At 46.2% G+C, this 16636-nt stretch overlaps 2 protein-coding genes and 1 long non-coding RNA gene across 3 annotated transcripts in view; 2 read left to right on the top strand and 1 right to left on the bottom strand.

The window, feature by feature from the left end:
• Positions 1 to 16636, top strand: part of LOC119951774 (zinc finger protein 229-like) — a 711453-nt gene that overhangs the window by 198539 nt on the left and 496278 nt on the right. The gene's annotated exons all lie outside the window — the stretch shown is intronic.
• Positions 1593 to 2575, top strand: LOC119951858 (gastrula zinc finger protein XlCGF49.1-like; the record flags this gene model as incomplete). Its single annotated transcript, XM_038775234.1, has 1 exon — positions 1593 to 2575. A coding segment is annotated over one exon (594 nt), but the record flags the coding sequence as incomplete, so codon positions are not given.
• LOC119951882 lies at positions 6118 to 15646 on the bottom strand. The gene is made up of 2 exons (XR_005457705.1): positions 15441 to 15646; positions 6118 to 6402 (listed from the first exon to the last, which is right to left on the bottom strand). It is a non-coding gene; the product is annotated as an uncharacterized LOC119951882 (long non-coding RNA).

The raw sequence follows: 16636 nt of genomic DNA, 5'->3' as shown, positions 1-16636 counted from the left end.
GTCTGGCTAAAAGGATGGTCTCTTTCCCAATGTTCACAATTAAAGGGCTGCTTTCCCCAGGAGATGGCTGACATTTAAGGAGACAGTAAATTAATATCGGACAGACATGTCTCGTGTTGTGATATGGTACAGATTAGATATATTATTTATGGTTCTGTAATAAAGCACATTTATTATTATTTTTAGCTTGTAATCTAATATAGTAGCTATGTTACATATTTCCAGTCATCTTTTTCCTCAGAAGGTTGTTAGTCTCTGGATTTCTCTTCCACAGCGACCTGTGGAGTCTGGGGTCATTGAATATATTTGAGAATGTTAGACAGATTTATATTTGATGAGGGAGTCAAGGATTATGAGGAACCGGCAGAAAAATGGAGAGAGAGCTGAGATGAGGTGTGATTTCTTCACTCAAGGATGTGGTGGTGCTTTGGAATTCTCTCCCCAGAGGACTGTGGAGCCTCAGCCATCAGGTATTTTCAAGACGGAGATTGACATGTTTCTCGATATTGAAGATATCAAGGGATGTGGGGGATGTGTGGGAAAATGGTGCTGATGTAGATCACCCAATAATCTGATTGAATGGTGGAGCAGGCTGGATGGGCCATAAGCTGACTCTTTATTATGATCTCTGTGTCCAGGACAGGAAGCAATGATCATGGATCTGTCAATCAGCCTGAATCAGCACTTTCAAGAGAATCGGGAGGGTGAATATTAGATACAGCAGAGTGAGAATGGAGGGAGAGTGTGAGGGATGGAGATTTACAGCTTTTGGGAAATGAGCGTGGAAATAATGTTCCATAGAAAATAGAATTATCTGTTCTGAATTTCTCCCCTGTTATGACAGCTGGTTTAGCTCACTGAGCTAAAATCGCTGGCTTTTAAAGCAGACCAAGCAGGCCAGCAGCACGGTTCGATTCCCGTACCAGCCTCCCCGGATAGGCGCCGGAATGTGGCGACTAGGGGCTTTTCACAGTACCTTCATTGAAGCCTACTCGTGACAATAAGCGATTTTCATTTCATTTAATTTCAGATGACATTTTTGTAAATTGTTTTTACAGGATATTAGAAGAGGGGAAATTACAGATAAATCTCAAACATCACGTCCAGATCTGACACAGTCACTTTGGATTCATTGGGACCTGAATATTATCGGCTTTTGAATCCACACAGAACAATGTTTGGCTGCTTCAGAAGATTTTGAACATTTTTGTGACTGAAAAAGCACCGAGACACATACGCCCAAGTGAGAGTTCGAGAGCAGTGACTGTTGAAGGACCTTTAACCAGTTACACAGACTGAAAAAATACTGCGCCATTCACAGCGAGGAGAGACCGTACACGTGTTCTGTGTGTGGACGAGGCTTCAACTGATTGTCTGACCTGGAGAGACACGAGAAGATGAAGAACATGGAAAAACCGTGGAAATGTTGGGATTGTGGGAAGGGATACAGATACCCATCTACTCTGGAAATTCATCGACGCATTCACACTGGGGAGAGGCCGTTCACCTGCTCTCAGTGTGAGAAGGGATTCACTTGCTTATCCCAGCTGCAGAGACACCAGCGAGCTCACACTGGGGAGATGTCATTCACCTGTTCTCAGTGTGGGAAGAGATTCAGTCATTCATCCACCCTGCGGGCACACCAGCGAATTCACACTGAGGAGTGGCCGTTCACTTGCTCTCAGTGTGGGAAGGGATTCGCTCAGTTATCTAACCTCAATTCACACCAGCGAGTTCACACTGGGGAGAGGCCATTCACCTGCAATCATTGTGGGAAGGGATTCACTGAGTTATCCAGCCTGAAGTCACACCAGCGAGTTCACACTGGGGAGAGGCCATTCACCTGCTCTCAGTGTGGGAAGGGATTTACTCAATTATCGACCCTGCAGACACACCAGCGAGTTCACACTGGGGAGAGGACATTCATCTGCTTTCAGTGTGGGAAGGGATTCACTCATTTATCCAACCTGAAGTCACACTATCGAGTTCACACTGGGGAGAAGCCATTCACCTGCTCTCAGTGTGAGAAGGGATTTACTCATTTATCCAGCCTGAAGTCACACCAACGACTTCACACTGGTGAGAGGCCATTCAGCTGCTCTGTGTGTGAAGATGTTCAAGGAGTTATCCAACCTACTGGTCCAAATGTGAGTTCACACCAGGGAGAGGCCATTCAGTTACTCTGAGAAGGGAAAGGCATTCAGTGATCCATCCTCCCTACAGAGACATCAGCGAGTTCACACTGGGGAGAGGCCATTCATCTGCTTTCACATGAGGGAGAAAGAAATAGAAGGAGATGCTGATGGGGGGAGATGAAGAGGGGTGGGTGGAGGCTCAAGTGGAGCATTAATACTGACAGAGACCAATTGAGCCGACTGGCCTGGCCCTGTGCTGTCGACTCAATGGAACAGAGACAAATGTATTTATTTTAGATCTACCTGTAGTGGGGGAAAAACACTATTTACTACCTGGATAAAATAAATGTCCTTCAGCAGCTTTTAAGAACATAAGACATACAGTGCAGAAGGAGGCCATTCGACCCATCGTGTCTGCACCGACGACCCTCTTATGACCTCACTTCCACCCTAACCCCCTAACCCAATAACCCCTCCTAACCTTTTTTGGTCACTAAGGGTAATTTATCATGGCCAATCCACCTAACCTGCAGATCTTTGGACTGTGGGAGGAAACCGGAGCACCCAGAGGAAATCGACACGCAGACATGGGGAGAACGTGCTGACTCCGCACAGACAGTGACCCAGCAGGGAATCAAACTTGGGACCCTGGCGCTGTGAAGCCACAGTGCTAATCACTTGTGCTTTGTGGATCATTTCAGTGGAAATGTGCTCTCCCAGGCTCAAAGAGCATCAGCCCACTGGAAGCAAAGTCGTGAGATTGGCCAGAATATACCCATTGTATGGAATCTTGGTTAGACCACAGCTGAAGTATTGTGTTCAGTTTTACACCCCTTACCATAGAAAAGGTATTATTGCCACAGAGGGAGTGCACTAAAAGTTCATCAGACTTGTATCTCACTTCCCCTTCAATGTACTCATGTTGTTCACCTCAACCACTCACTGTGAGAGTGAGTTCCATATTCTTACCACTCGAAGTTGCTCATCAAATCCCTATTGGATTATTGAACCCCTTCATAATCTTAAACACTTCCATCAGGTCACCCTTCAGTCTTCTCTTTTCCAGAGAAAAGCAGCTCCAGCCTTTCCTGAGGGTGAAATGCTCTCAGTTCTGATATTATTCCTGGGCAGCACGGTGCTACAGCAGTTAGCACTGCTGCCTCTCAGTGCCAGCGACCCAGGAGGTTCAATTCCGGCCTTGGATAACTGTCCGTGTAGAGTTTTCACTTTCTCTCTGTATCTGTGTGGGGGCTGTGCAGGTTAGGTGGATTGGCCATGCTAAATTCCCCCTTTGTGTCCAAAGATATTTAGGTTGAGGGGTTATTGGGTTAGGTGAGTGTGCTTGGGTGGAGTACTCTTTCAGTGGGCTGGTGCATGACATGAGGGGCTGAACGGCCTCCTGCACTATAGGGATTCTATGAAACTTAGTTGCACCTTCTCCAGTTCCTCTATTTCCTTTTTCCAAATGGAGATCACAAATGTTAGCAGTGCTCCCAGTGTAGTCTAACCCTTGTCTAAACAAGTTGAACAACCCCCCCCCCCCCCCCCCTGTTTTTCAATTCTATCCCTGCTTTTCAATTCTATCCCTCTAGAATGGAACCCTATATATGGGCCCTACGTTTAGGAAAGATGTGACATTCTCAGCGAGGATGCAGAAGAGATTTACGAGAATGGCACCAGGGATGAGGGACTTCAGTGAGTTGGAGAGACTGGAGCAGCTGAAATTGTTCTTTTTCAAACATAGTCATTAGAACTCAGAAGGAGGACATTCAGCCCATCGAGTGATATGGGAAATAAAATGTGAATATGATTAAAGTGAGTTATATTCATGAAAGCTCTCTGTCTCTCACACAATTTTCCCCACCAGATCCATTGGCTTGCACATTCCCGTACCAGCCTCCCCGAACAGGCGCCGGAATGTGGCGACTAGGGGCTTTTCACAGTAACTTCATTGAAGCCTACTCGTGACAATAAGCGATTTTCATTTTTCACATTTGTTGTTTCATTCATCGGATGTGTGCATCGCTGGCTGGGCTGCATTTGTTGCCCGTCCCTAATTGCCCTTCAACTGAGTGGCTGCAGCTAAGAGTCAACCACATTGCTGTGGATCTGAAGTTACAAGTAGGCCAGACCAGGTCAGCATGGCAGATTTCCTTCTCTAAAGGACATCAGTGAACCAGATTTTTTTTTCCAACCATCAACAATTCCTTCATGGTCATCGATGACTTTAATTCCAGATATAAATGAATGCAAATTTCACCATTGCCGAACCTGGATCCCTATTGCATTACCCTGGGTCTCTGGATTACTGGTCTGGCTATTGTTTTCCCAGATGTGTTTTGTGAGAGATGAAGTCACTATAGCCGATAAGTGAGCTGTTTTCGAGTTGTTTCCTTTACGTCCTGTACTTTCCCACTAACCTGCAGCCAAAGCAGATGTAACTGTACTGTGTATAAATGTGTTATTGTAACTACTCCTTGAGATGCTTCGGTTTGCTGAAGCATTCCCTGCATGTTTGTAATAAAGATTCCCAAACTTTAACCAACTCTGGACTCCGAGTGACATTTGTCCCACAACAACCTGGCATCAGGAACAGGATCCACTGACGGATCCTGATTTAACAGTGAGAAGTCTTACACCAGAGTAAAGTCCAACAGATTTGGTTTGAATCACAAAACAAACCTGTTGGACTTTAACCTGGTGTTGTAAGACTTCTTACTGTGCTCACCCCAGTCCAACGCCGGCATCTCCACAACATGGCTCTGATTAAAGGAAAGTCCCCGTGGACAGCAGATACCGGGGTGAGTATTGTTTGTTTTATACCACCCGTGTTTAGTTCAGTCTGACTGACCACTGGGGCCTCCTCGGAACCTCAGGGATCTGTTTCTGCTCTGTCTCTTTGACGTCCACTCGATGTAATTTCAATAACTGGAACATTTCAAGCAGGGAATTGTCGGTTTTACACCAACGATATGTTTGAGGGCGATGCTGAGGTCCCCGTGACCGAGAGGGTTTTGTAGCTGCCAATAAATGAGGGGAGAAAGCCGTACGGGAGGCTAAACAGAAAGAGTTAGGTAGTTGGAGAGAGTTTGGCGTGTGTTCAGAGATCCCAGATAGGGGTCAGCCAGCATCATCACATCAATGGATCTGCACAGAAAAGGTCCAACCGGATGGAACTTATAAGGCCCAAGGCGATGTTAGTGGCTCGGGGATTTGAAGAAGCTTTGGGCGATAAAGAGGTCAGAGTGGACTCACCCACAGTGAGAAAGGTCATTCTGAAATTTCTTTGGCCCTTTTCATGACATCTTCTTGGGAATGGAAGTCAAGAATCAGAAAAGCTGCCTTTGTGCTGGTGGATCAATTCCAGGGGCAGCGTTTCTGCAACTTCCTGAGAAGATGCCAGGTGTAGAAGGAAGACTTTGGAAGTTAAATAAGTTTGTCTATGTTTTGAACGATGTTTCAGAGTGTATGGTATTTCTCAGTTTGATCAGTTTTGTTAAAGTCGGGTTGTCTCTACCTGAAGGCAGAAGCTGCCGTGCTTTATTGGTACCATGGCAGGAAACTCTCGGGCATCTTTATGATGCATGTTGATGACAGCCTATGTGGTGGTGCTAGTGAGTTCCAAAACAATGTTACTGACAGGATCAGAACAACATTTAAGGTTGGAGTCAGGCTTCTGGAACCTTTAAATAAATTGGATTGGAAATCGGGCAGTGTGGGTCTGACGTGACTTTACATCAACAATCTCACGGAGACAGTATGAACCCTGTCACAGTCAATGGGGCCGGGGCCTCACAGAAAGATGAAGATGTTTCCAAAGCTGGGACTGAGCTGCTGCAAAGTCAAATTGGCCAATTGGATTGGCTGGGCACACAGCCAAGGCCGGATACAGGTTTTGATGTCACATCAGAATGAGTGGTGGAAGTTATCTTGAAGGAACCTTCAGCCCATGACAAGTTATAGACCACGCCCGGTGCAAGAATGTTGTCACAGAATTTATTAAGTTAATTGTAATAAGTACAAAATCACAATAATTAACAAAGTCAGTGGATCAGTCTGTTCACTCTGGATCACCAGCTCTCAGGTTCCGAGTGACTGTGGAGCTGTCTCTTGTTCTGTTGACCGAAGTCTATCCTCTTACTTCATGTTGTGTTGTGCACCGAGCTCCAGAGAATTGTAGCTCATTAATCCTTTCCAGCAACTACATCTCTGCATTGTCGGTAGTATCTTGCAGTTCTGATTGGCCCAAGCAGCACATGATCAGTCCCTGATTGGTTAAATGGTGCACGATCAATGTCTGATAACAAACTCGGTAACTTTTTAGGTGGGATTACTGAGTTACGGGGATAGGGTGGAGGTGTGGGCTTAAGCAGCACAGTAGCACAGTGGGTAGCACTGTTGCTTCACAGCTCCAGGGTCCCAGGTTCAATTTCCACTTGGGTCACTATCTGTACAGAGTCTGCACGTTCTCCCTGTGTCTGCATCGGTTTCCTCCGGGTGCTCCGGTTTCCTCCCACAAGTCCCGAAAGACGTGCTGTTAGGTGATTTGGACATTTTGAATTCTCCGTGTACCTGAATAGGCACCGGAGTGTGGCGACTAGGGGCTTTTCACAGTAATTTCATTGCAGTGTTAATGAAAAAATCTATTTGTGACAATAAAGATTTCTTATTATTAAGTGCGGTGATCTTTCAGGGGACGCGCAGGCTCTATGGGCCAAATGGCTTCCCCTGCACTGTAGATTCTATGTTTTACGATTCACAGTAACTTCATTGCAATGTTGGGGCAGCATGGTGGCACAGAGGTGGCCCTGTTGCCTCACGGCACCGAGGTTTCGATCCCAGCTCTGGGTCACTGTCTGTGTGGAGTTTGCACATTCTCCCCGTGTTTGCGTGGGTTTCACTCCCACAACCCAAAGATGTGCAGGCTAGGTAGATTGGCCACGCTAAATTGCCCCTTAATTGGAAAAAATGAATTGGGTACTCTAAATGTTTGGAAAAAAAACTTAATTGCAATGTTAATGTAAGCCTACTTGTGACACTGATAATCTTATCATTGTCACTTCCGATTAACTCAGTCACTTTGCTGATGTCACTTCCCATTAACTGCAAATTGGTTGCCCAGGATCTCAGTCACCTGTGGCAACACCCTGTTATGTTTTTCAGTTTTTTAATCCCATCCTTCAAGTTACAAAGCCAATTTGCAGAGTGGACAGGGCAAGGATTGAATTGCTCACTCCAAATGACATTTCAAATTGTCTCCAAGAGAGACATACACGATCCAAGCTGACAAGAAAAGACATTGCATCTCATCTTCGGTTTGATCTGATGCTTGATCTTAGCCAAAAGGCCGAGAAGTGATTGTTGTTTCCTGCTTTTGTATTCAGTTTCTAGCTTTTGCACTAAGATAACAAGGTAACACAAGGTAATTTGTGTGTCTACGTACTTGTAATAAGAGGATATGTGGTGTCACTTCCTCATGATTGATGTTCGTCAGGCTCATCGTCCTAACTGATACATTTCAGGTGTTATGTGTAACTTCTTAGTGACTGCTGATGCCTGAAGCAAGTTACTTAAAGACAAATAACTAAAAGTACACGAGATACACAAACTTAAACTAATACAGCAATTACTACAGAATACAAAAAATAAATCCATAAAGATGTGCTAAACTTCAAGCAGCAAGACACACATTACAAAATACCATTTTCTATTCATGAATTACGTCATAAGAAATAAAAGTCACAGAAACTACATAACTACCACACCATTACAGAAACTGATAATAAAACCTACGCTAATGCAGAAAATCTGTGTATACTTTGAAGGAAAGTGACTATTTTGTTTTCAGCTAAAAAGTAAATACAATTTAAGACACAGAATTTCTCCAGCTTTGACACACACAATTAAACTACAAGAAACACCACATGAAGCTCCAAATCCTGCCAGAAAATGTAACATTTTGCAAGGAAAGAATTATCCGGGTTCCCATCGTTCCCAGAGTTTACGTTTCTGGAAAAGTTCTTGGTAATATGGGATGGGGAGATGTTTGGGGATATCTATTGATGGTCGGGAAAGAAAGGGACGTCACTGGTGAATAAGATTAAGGGCAAATGGGAGGAGGAGCTGCGGACTGAGCTAGGATGGGGATATGGAGTGAGGTGCTACACTGGGTCAACGCGACCTCCTCGTGCACGAAAATGAGTCTGATTCAATTTAAGGTGGTGCTCAGGATGCACATGGCCAGGGCCCGGATGAGTGGATTTTTCTCAAGGGTGGAAGATTGCTGGGAAGGGGGCCGGCGAACCACACCCATATGTTCTTTGGGGGGGGTTTACGGTTTTGTTGGAGATACTGGCGCCGATATTTGGAGTGTCAGAAATGCTGGAGCTGTGGTTGGGGGTGGGGGGGTTGCGGGAGCAAGTGTGGTGGCCTTCACCTCCTTGGTTAGATACTGTTGAATTGGCGATCGGAAGCGCTGCAGGGGTACAACATGAGTGGAGGACGCACAGGAGTTTCTGAGCTTGAAGAAGATTACATTCACCCTCAGGGGTGAGAGGACAGATGCTGCACGAGATGATATCCATTCCTATCCATGTTTCAGGAATTGTATGTCATCAAGGGGGAGGGGTAATGAGGGGTAATGTCATTCTGCATTAGTGTTGTGGTAAAACCATAAAACATAACCCTACTTTGGGCAAAGACAATATGGCACAAGTCACTTGGCAAGCAGGAGTGCACCTGAAGACAGAGACTCACAGAGTGCGATACCGTATTGAGTGAATTCATACACTTCTGTGGTACTAAACATAACTAAACCAAAACTATTAAAATGACGAAACAAGGACTTCCCTACCATATTATGATCACTGTTACCTAGATGCTCCTTCACAATGTGTTTATTGATCAATCCTGTCTCATTGCACATTGAGGTCTCAGGTAGACTGCTCCTAGGTTGGCTCCAGAAGGAACTGCTCTTACAGATTGTCCCCCAAAAATCTTTTTGACCCATGTTCCAGGATCTCGTAGCCAATCCGATTTTCCCAATCTACACTCAATTAAAGTCACCCATGATTGTGGTACATTAATTACAAGCCTCACTTATCACATCCTGTACACTCTGCCTACAGTGTAATTACTGTTAGGAGGCCCATTAACCACTTGCACAAGAAACCTCAAACTATTACTATTTCTTATCTCAACATAAACTGATTCCACAGCTTCATCTTTTAGGCTAAGGTAATCTCTCAGTACTGAACTGATGGCATCCTTAGTTAACAGGAGTGACTTTGTCACCTTTTCTGAGCTTCTTGCCATTCCAATATGTCAAATACCCTTCAACATTTCCATCCCAGCCTTAGTCACCATTCAACTGAAACTCTGCAACGTCTATTGGGCTGGTTTAGCACAGTGGGCTAAACAGCTGGCTTGTAATGCAGAACAATGCCAGCAGCGCGGGTTCAATTCCCGTTCCAATCTCCCCGAACAGGCGCCGGAATGTGGCGACTAGGGGCTTTTCACGGTAACTTCATTGAAGCCTATTTGTGACAATAAGCAATTATTATCTATTGGGACACACATTTATCTCTATCCGCGCTGACAATTCATTCCTTTGTTACAAATTCGGTGTGCATTTTCAATCCATTCTTAAAAAGGTTTATTTTATTCCAAACTCAAACCAATCATAGTTACAGAAAACATCCACACATACCATTAATATACCCAGTTTGTACAAATGTTTCCCCTTTTATATCCCTCATTACCCCTCCCCCTTGATGACATACAATTCCTGAAACATGGATAGGAATGGATATCATCTCGTGCAGCATCTGTCCTCTCACCCCTGAGGGTGAATGTAATCTTCTTCAAGCTCAGAAACTCCTGTGCGTCCTCCACTCATGTTGTACCCCTGCAGCGCTTCCGATCGCCAATTCAACAGTATCTAACCAAGGAGGTGAAGGCCACCACACTTGCTCCCGCAACCCCCCCACCCCCAACCACAGCTCCAGCATTTCTGACACTCCAAATATCGGCGCCAGTATCTCCAACAAAACCGTAAACCCCCCCCAAAGAACATATGGGTGTGGTTCGCCGGCCCCCTTCCCAGCAATCGTCCACCCTTGAGAAAAATCCACTCATCCGGGCCCTGGCCATGTGCATCCTGAGCACCACCTTAAATTGAATCAGACTCATTTTCGTGCACGAGGAGGTCGCGTTGACCCAGTGTAGCACCTCACTCCATATCCCCATCCTAGCTCAGTCCGCAGCTCCTCCTCCCATTTGCCCTTAATCTTATTCACCAGTGACGTCCCTTTCTTTCCCGACCATCAATAGATATCCCCAAACATCTCCCCATCCCATATTACCAAGAACTTTTCCAGAAACGTAAACTCTGGGAACGATGGGAACCCGGATAATTCTTTCCTTGCAAAATTCCACAACTGTAAGGAATCGGAACCCATTTCTCCGAGGCAACTCGAATTTCTCTCGAAACCCCGCCCACTCCGCAAACTGCTCTTCTTGATACACATCGCTCACTCGTTCTACTCCTTCTCCTCGCCACCTCGCAACCATCCCATCCATCCGACTGGACGCAAACCCATGATTCCCTCATGAGGCCAGCACAGACCCCCCTCCCAGCTTAAAGTGCTTCCTCAGCAGATTCCAAATCTTTATTGAAAAGATCACCACCGAGCTATTAAAATATTTCCCTGGGGAAAACGGGAGCAGGGCCGTTAGCATGGCTCTCAGACTCAGCCCCTTACAGGAGTCCTCCTCCACCTGCACCCAATTCGACCCCCTCCCCCACCCCACCATTGCCACACCTTCTCCACGTTGGCTGTCCAATACTATTGCAGCAGATTCGGCAGCATCAGCCCCCGAACCTGCCTTTTCCTCTGCAACAACGCACGGGCATCTTACTTGCCCACATAACCTCGGAGATTAACCCATCAACCCTCCGAAAAAAGGCTTTGGGAAGAAAAATTGGGAGCGATTGGAAAATAAACACAAAACTGGGCAGCACGTTCATCTTTATAACCTGTACCCTCCTTGCCAGCAGCAAAGGCAGGGCACCCCACCTCTTTAGATCCCCCTTAACCCCCTCCACCAGTCCTATTAAGTTCCATCTGTGCATCGCTGGCCAGTCATGCGCGATCCGGATCCCCAAATATCTAAACCAAACCTTTGCAATTTTGAACGGCAGAGCCCCCAGATTCGTGTTGCTTCTCAACTTATTCACCGAGAAGGCCTCACTCTTTCCTACAGTCAATTTGTACCGGGAGAAGGCCCCAAATTTTCCCAGCATCACCATAATCCGTCCCATGCTATTCAAGAGATCCGTTACATATAGCAACAAGTCGTCTGCAAATATCGACACCGTGTGGTCCTTACCTCCCTCACAATACCCTGCCAATCCTCTGAAGCCGGGTATTGCCAAAGGCACTATTGCCAGTGCAAACAATAATGGTGACAGCAGGCACCCCTGCCTCGTTCACCTATGTCGCCTAAAACATCTTGACTCCATTCCATTCGTTCAGACACTCACCTTAGACGACACATAGAGCCATCGTACCCATGCCACAAATGTTGGCCCAAACCAAAACCTCCTCAGAACCTCAAACAAATACCGCCACTCAACACAGTCGAAGGCCTTCTCCGCATCCATTGCTACTATCACCCCCGGCACCCTGCTGCCCGACAGGGACATGGCCACATTCAATAGCCTCCTAATGTTACTGGACAGATGCCACCCCTTCACAAACCCTGTCTGCCACTATCTCCGGCACTCACCCCTCTAATCTCTTGGCCAATAACTAGGCCAGGACCTTTACATCCCTATTTAATAATGAAATGGGCCTGTATAACCACATTCCAGTGGGTCCTTGTCTTTCTTTGGAATCAGAGAAATGGAGTCCTGCACCAACGGGTCCGGCAGCACCTCCGTCTCCAGGGCCTCATTGAACAGGAGGTCCGGCGCCAATTCCCCCAAAATCTGATTATAAAATTCAACTCGGCAGCTGACCAGCCCCAGTGCCTTCACCCACTGCATTAACCCCACCCCCTCCACTATCTCTTCAATCAATTTTCAGGAGTTCAATAATCCAATAGGGATTTGATGAGAAACCTCTTTACCGAGCGAGTGGTGAGAATGTGGAACTCACTCCCACAGTGAGTGGTTGAGGTGAACAGCATGAATACATTGAAGGGGGCAGCATGGTGGCCTAGTGGTTAGCACAACCGCCTCACGGCGCTGAGGTCCCAGGTTCAATCCCGGCTCTGGGTCACTGTCCGTGTGGAGTTTGCACATTCTCCCCGTGTCTGCGTGGGTTTCGCCCCCACAACCCAAAAATGTGCGGAGTAGGTGGATTGGCCACGCTAAATTGCCCCTTAATTGGAAAAAATAATTGGGTAATCTAAATTTTAAAAAGACAAAAAAAAATCTTTTTTTTAAAATGAATACATTGAAGGGGAAGCTAGATACATACATGAGGGAGAAAGAAATAGGAGATGCTGATGGAGGGAGATGAAGAGGGGTGGGTAGAGGCTCATGTGGAGCATAAATACTGACAGAGACCAATTGAGCCGACTGGCCTGGCCCTGTGCTGTAGACTCAATGGAACAGAGACAAATGCATTTATTTTAGATCTACCTGTTGTGGGGGAAAACACTATTTACTGTCCAGGATAAAATAAATGTCCTTCAGCAGCTTTTGTGGATCATTCCAGTGGAAATGTGCTCTCCCAGGCTCAAAGAGCATCAGCCCTCTGGAAGCAAAGTTGTGAGACCGGCCAGTCCAGCAGAAAGAAACCCTCCGACCCTCCCACTTCACCAAGTGGCAGAATGAATATGGTTCAGTCCTGGATGTGATTAACAGCAGCAATAACAGCAGAATCCAACCCCTGTCATCACTTGTGAACTCACTGGTGTGATAGCAGGTTAAATGACTGAGTGAATCCCTTCCCACATTCAGAGCAGGTGAACGGCCTCTCCCCAGTATGAATTCTCTGGTGTCTCAACAGATTGGATAACTCAGTGAATTCCTTCCCACAGTCAAGGCAGCTGAATGGCCTTTCCCCAGAGTGAACACGCTGATGGATCTGCAAGTTGGATAGCTGAGTGAATCATTTCCCACATTTAGAACAAGCGAATGGCCTCTCTCCAGTGTGAACTCACTGGTGTGTCAGCAAGGTAGATGACTGAGTGAATCCCTTCCCACATTGCGAGCAGGTGAATGGCCTCTCCCCAGTGTGAACTCGCTGGTGTGTCTGCAGGGTAGACAACTGAGTGAATCCCTTCCCACACACAGGGCAGGTGAATGGCCTCTCCCCAGTATGAAGCCGCTGGTGCCTGAGCAGGTCAGACAATTGAGTGAACCCTTTCCCACACTCAGAGCAGTTGAACATAATTTCTCTGGTGTGAATTCGCTGGTCTGCCCGCAAGTTGGATAAATGGGTGAATCCTTTTCCACAGTCAGAACAGGTGAACGGCCTCTCTGCAGTGTGAACCCACTGGTGTGTCATCAGATTGGACAACTTTGTGAATCCCTTCCAACAGACAGAGCAGGTGAATGGCCTCTCTCCAGTGTGACTGTGTTGATGGGTTTCCAGAGCAGATGGGGATCTGAATCCCATCCCACAGTCCCCACATTCCCATGGTGCTGATGGCCTTGTGTCTCTCCACGTTCAATGATCAGTTGAAGCCTCGTCCACACACAGAACGCGCTCTCCCCGCTGTGAGTGGCGTAATCTTTTTTCAGGCTGTGTAACAGGGTAAAGCTCTTTCCACAGTCAGCGCTCTGGAACACTCTCACTCGGGTGTGTGTGTGTGTGTCTCGGTGCTTTTCCAGTCACACTGATATTCAAAATCCCTTGTGGCCAATGATATTCAGCACCTATGAATTGAGCGACTGTCAGATCTTCACATGAGGTTTGGTTGACGTCTCCATCTGCAAAATCTCCGGACATCCTGTCAAAGGAGTTTACAAAAGTCATCACTATCGGTACAGGATAGAAATTCAGAACCGACAATTTTGGTTTCCCTGGAATATTCTTTTCTATCGCATACTCTGAACATGACAATCTCCATCCCACACGTCTCCCTCTATTCTGATTCTGCTGTCTCCCATATACACCCATGATCAGAGATTCATGAGGCTTTGAGGCAGAACGTTATTCAGGCAGTGAATGCTGATAACCTGGAACCCGCTGCCTATAGATGGAGGTGGATGTGGAAACGATAACATTATTTCAAAATGAAATTGAATGGACACTTGAAAAAAATAAACTTGCAAAGAAATGGGAATAGAGACAGAATGGGACTGACTGGATTGTTCTATAAAGAGTCAGCATGGATTGAGTAACTGAATGGATTCCTTCTTGTGGCAATGACTCTATAGCAGGAAATATATAACGTAGCTAGAGCACAATATTACAAAACTAGAAATAATAATAAATGTACTTTATTACCAAACCATAAATAATTTCTCTAACATGTACCATATGACAACACCAGACATATATCTGTCCTATATTAATTTAGACATACACATAGAACATACAGTGCAGAAGGAGGCCATTTAGCCCACCAAGTCTGCACTGACCCATTTAAGCCCTCATTTCCACCCTATCCCCACAACCCAATAACCCCTCCTGACCATTTTTGGTCACTAAGGGCAAGTTATCATGGCCAATCCATCTAACCTGCACTTCTTTGGACGGTGGGAGGCAACCTGACCACCCGGAGGAAACCCACGCAGACAGGGGGAGAACGTTCAGATTCCGCACAGGCAGTGACCCAGCGGGGAATCGAACCTGGGACCCTTGCACTGTGAAGCTGCCATTGTCCCAGGTGACCATAAGCTGCATACAGTTGAGAAGGCGAGTTCTTCATGAATAACCTCAGCCAGTACGAGAATTGAACGCCCGCTGCTCTGCTTCACAAAGCAGCTGCCTAGGCAAGTGAGTTAAACCTCCCCCAAATCTGTACAATAACAACCCAAAACATATCTCTGTCTAATATTAATTTACTATGCACTTAAATGTCAGCCATCTCCTGGGGAAACCAGCCCTTTAATTGTGAACATTGGGAAAGAGACCATCCTTTTAGCCAGACAAATAAATGTGTCAAGCTGAGGTAGCAAAGGGTTTCAATGTCTCTAAGAGAGAGAGAGAGACCTGGGCCAAGCTTTCCAGAGTCTACACCCTCCCTGGATTCACTTCCTTTCCCTTCAGTTGCTGCAAGTGACCAATTGAAGGTGAGAATGAGAAAAGAAATGGAAAGGGGGAGAAAAGAATGTGTTTTACTCACAGATGTTGGAGACGGGACGGGAGGATGTTTCAGTCTGCGTGAAGCTCAATCTTCGTTCACACAAAGCACGCTCTGTGATTGGCTTGATGACCAGAGTCCTTCCGGTCCTCCAAGTCTTCCAATTGGTCAACACATCAGTAGGCTGAGCGCTCTGGCGCAACTTCCTCTCTCCCTTGGACATGCGTAGTCTCGGGCTGGGGGAGACGACCGAGGGCTTCGCGCTCTGGCCGGTTTCGTAAATCGGTTGCCTGGAGGTGTCGGGGAAGGGGGAAGGAAGCCTGAGCAGTGGAATCCAGAGACGTCACCGTGCAGCCGTGATTCCTATTGGCTGATTCAGGTCGGGCTCCATTTTGACGTCACAATGCGGAGGTTGGTCAATGAGTTTCAGACTGAAATTTCCTTCTCTGGGCAACATCTGGGAGGAGGGCTCAGTGTTTCCCCCTTTCCATTTCCTTTCTCATTCTGGAGAGACATTGGTGACTTGCAGCAACTGAATCCAGTCTGTTTTTACACACATTTAGGTCAGTAATACAGACATATATCTGTCTGGCAGCCTGAATGAAGAGTTTCAAGTATCTGTGTCCAGGACAGGAAGAAGTGTTTTTAGTCCAGTAATATAAACATATATATGGCTAGCAGCCGCAGAAAAACTTTCATGTCCCTCTTTTCAGGACAGGATGCAATGAGCAGGGATGTGCTCATCAGCCTGAATCAGCGCCTTCAGGAGAATTGGGAGGGTGAATATTAGATACAGCAGAGTGAGAATGGAGGGAGAGTGTGTGGGATGGAGATTTACAGCTTTTGGGTAATGAGAGAGGACAGAATGTTCCAGAGAGACTAAAATTGTCTGTTCTGAATTTCTATCTCGAACTGACAGTGATGACTTTTGTAAATTCCTTTTGCAGGATATTAGATGTGGATGTTCAGTCGATCTGACAGAGTCATTCGATTCAACTGGACCTAAATAGCATTGGACTTTGAACCTAGAAGGAGCAATATTTATTGCTTCTGCCTTCTGTGAAAGATCTTAAACGTTGGTTTGACTGGAAAAGAACTGAGACTGATGCACCTGAGGGAGAGTGTTGCAGTGCACGGGCTGTGGAAAGAGATTTAACCAGTTACACAGCCTGAAAAAAAATTCCACCATTTCCAGTGTGGAGAGACTGCAGCCCAGGTTGAACCTGTGGCCCAGGATT

Source organism: Scyliorhinus canicula, chromosome 17 (assembly GCF_902713615.1).
Source record: "Scyliorhinus canicula chromosome 17, sScyCan1.1, whole genome shotgun sequence".
Classification (NCBI taxonomy): domain Eukaryota; kingdom Metazoa; phylum Chordata; class Chondrichthyes; order Carcharhiniformes; family Scyliorhinidae; genus Scyliorhinus; species Scyliorhinus canicula.
Note: the sequence above shows the minus strand (reverse complement) of the source record. Positions and strands in the feature narration are given on the sequence as shown.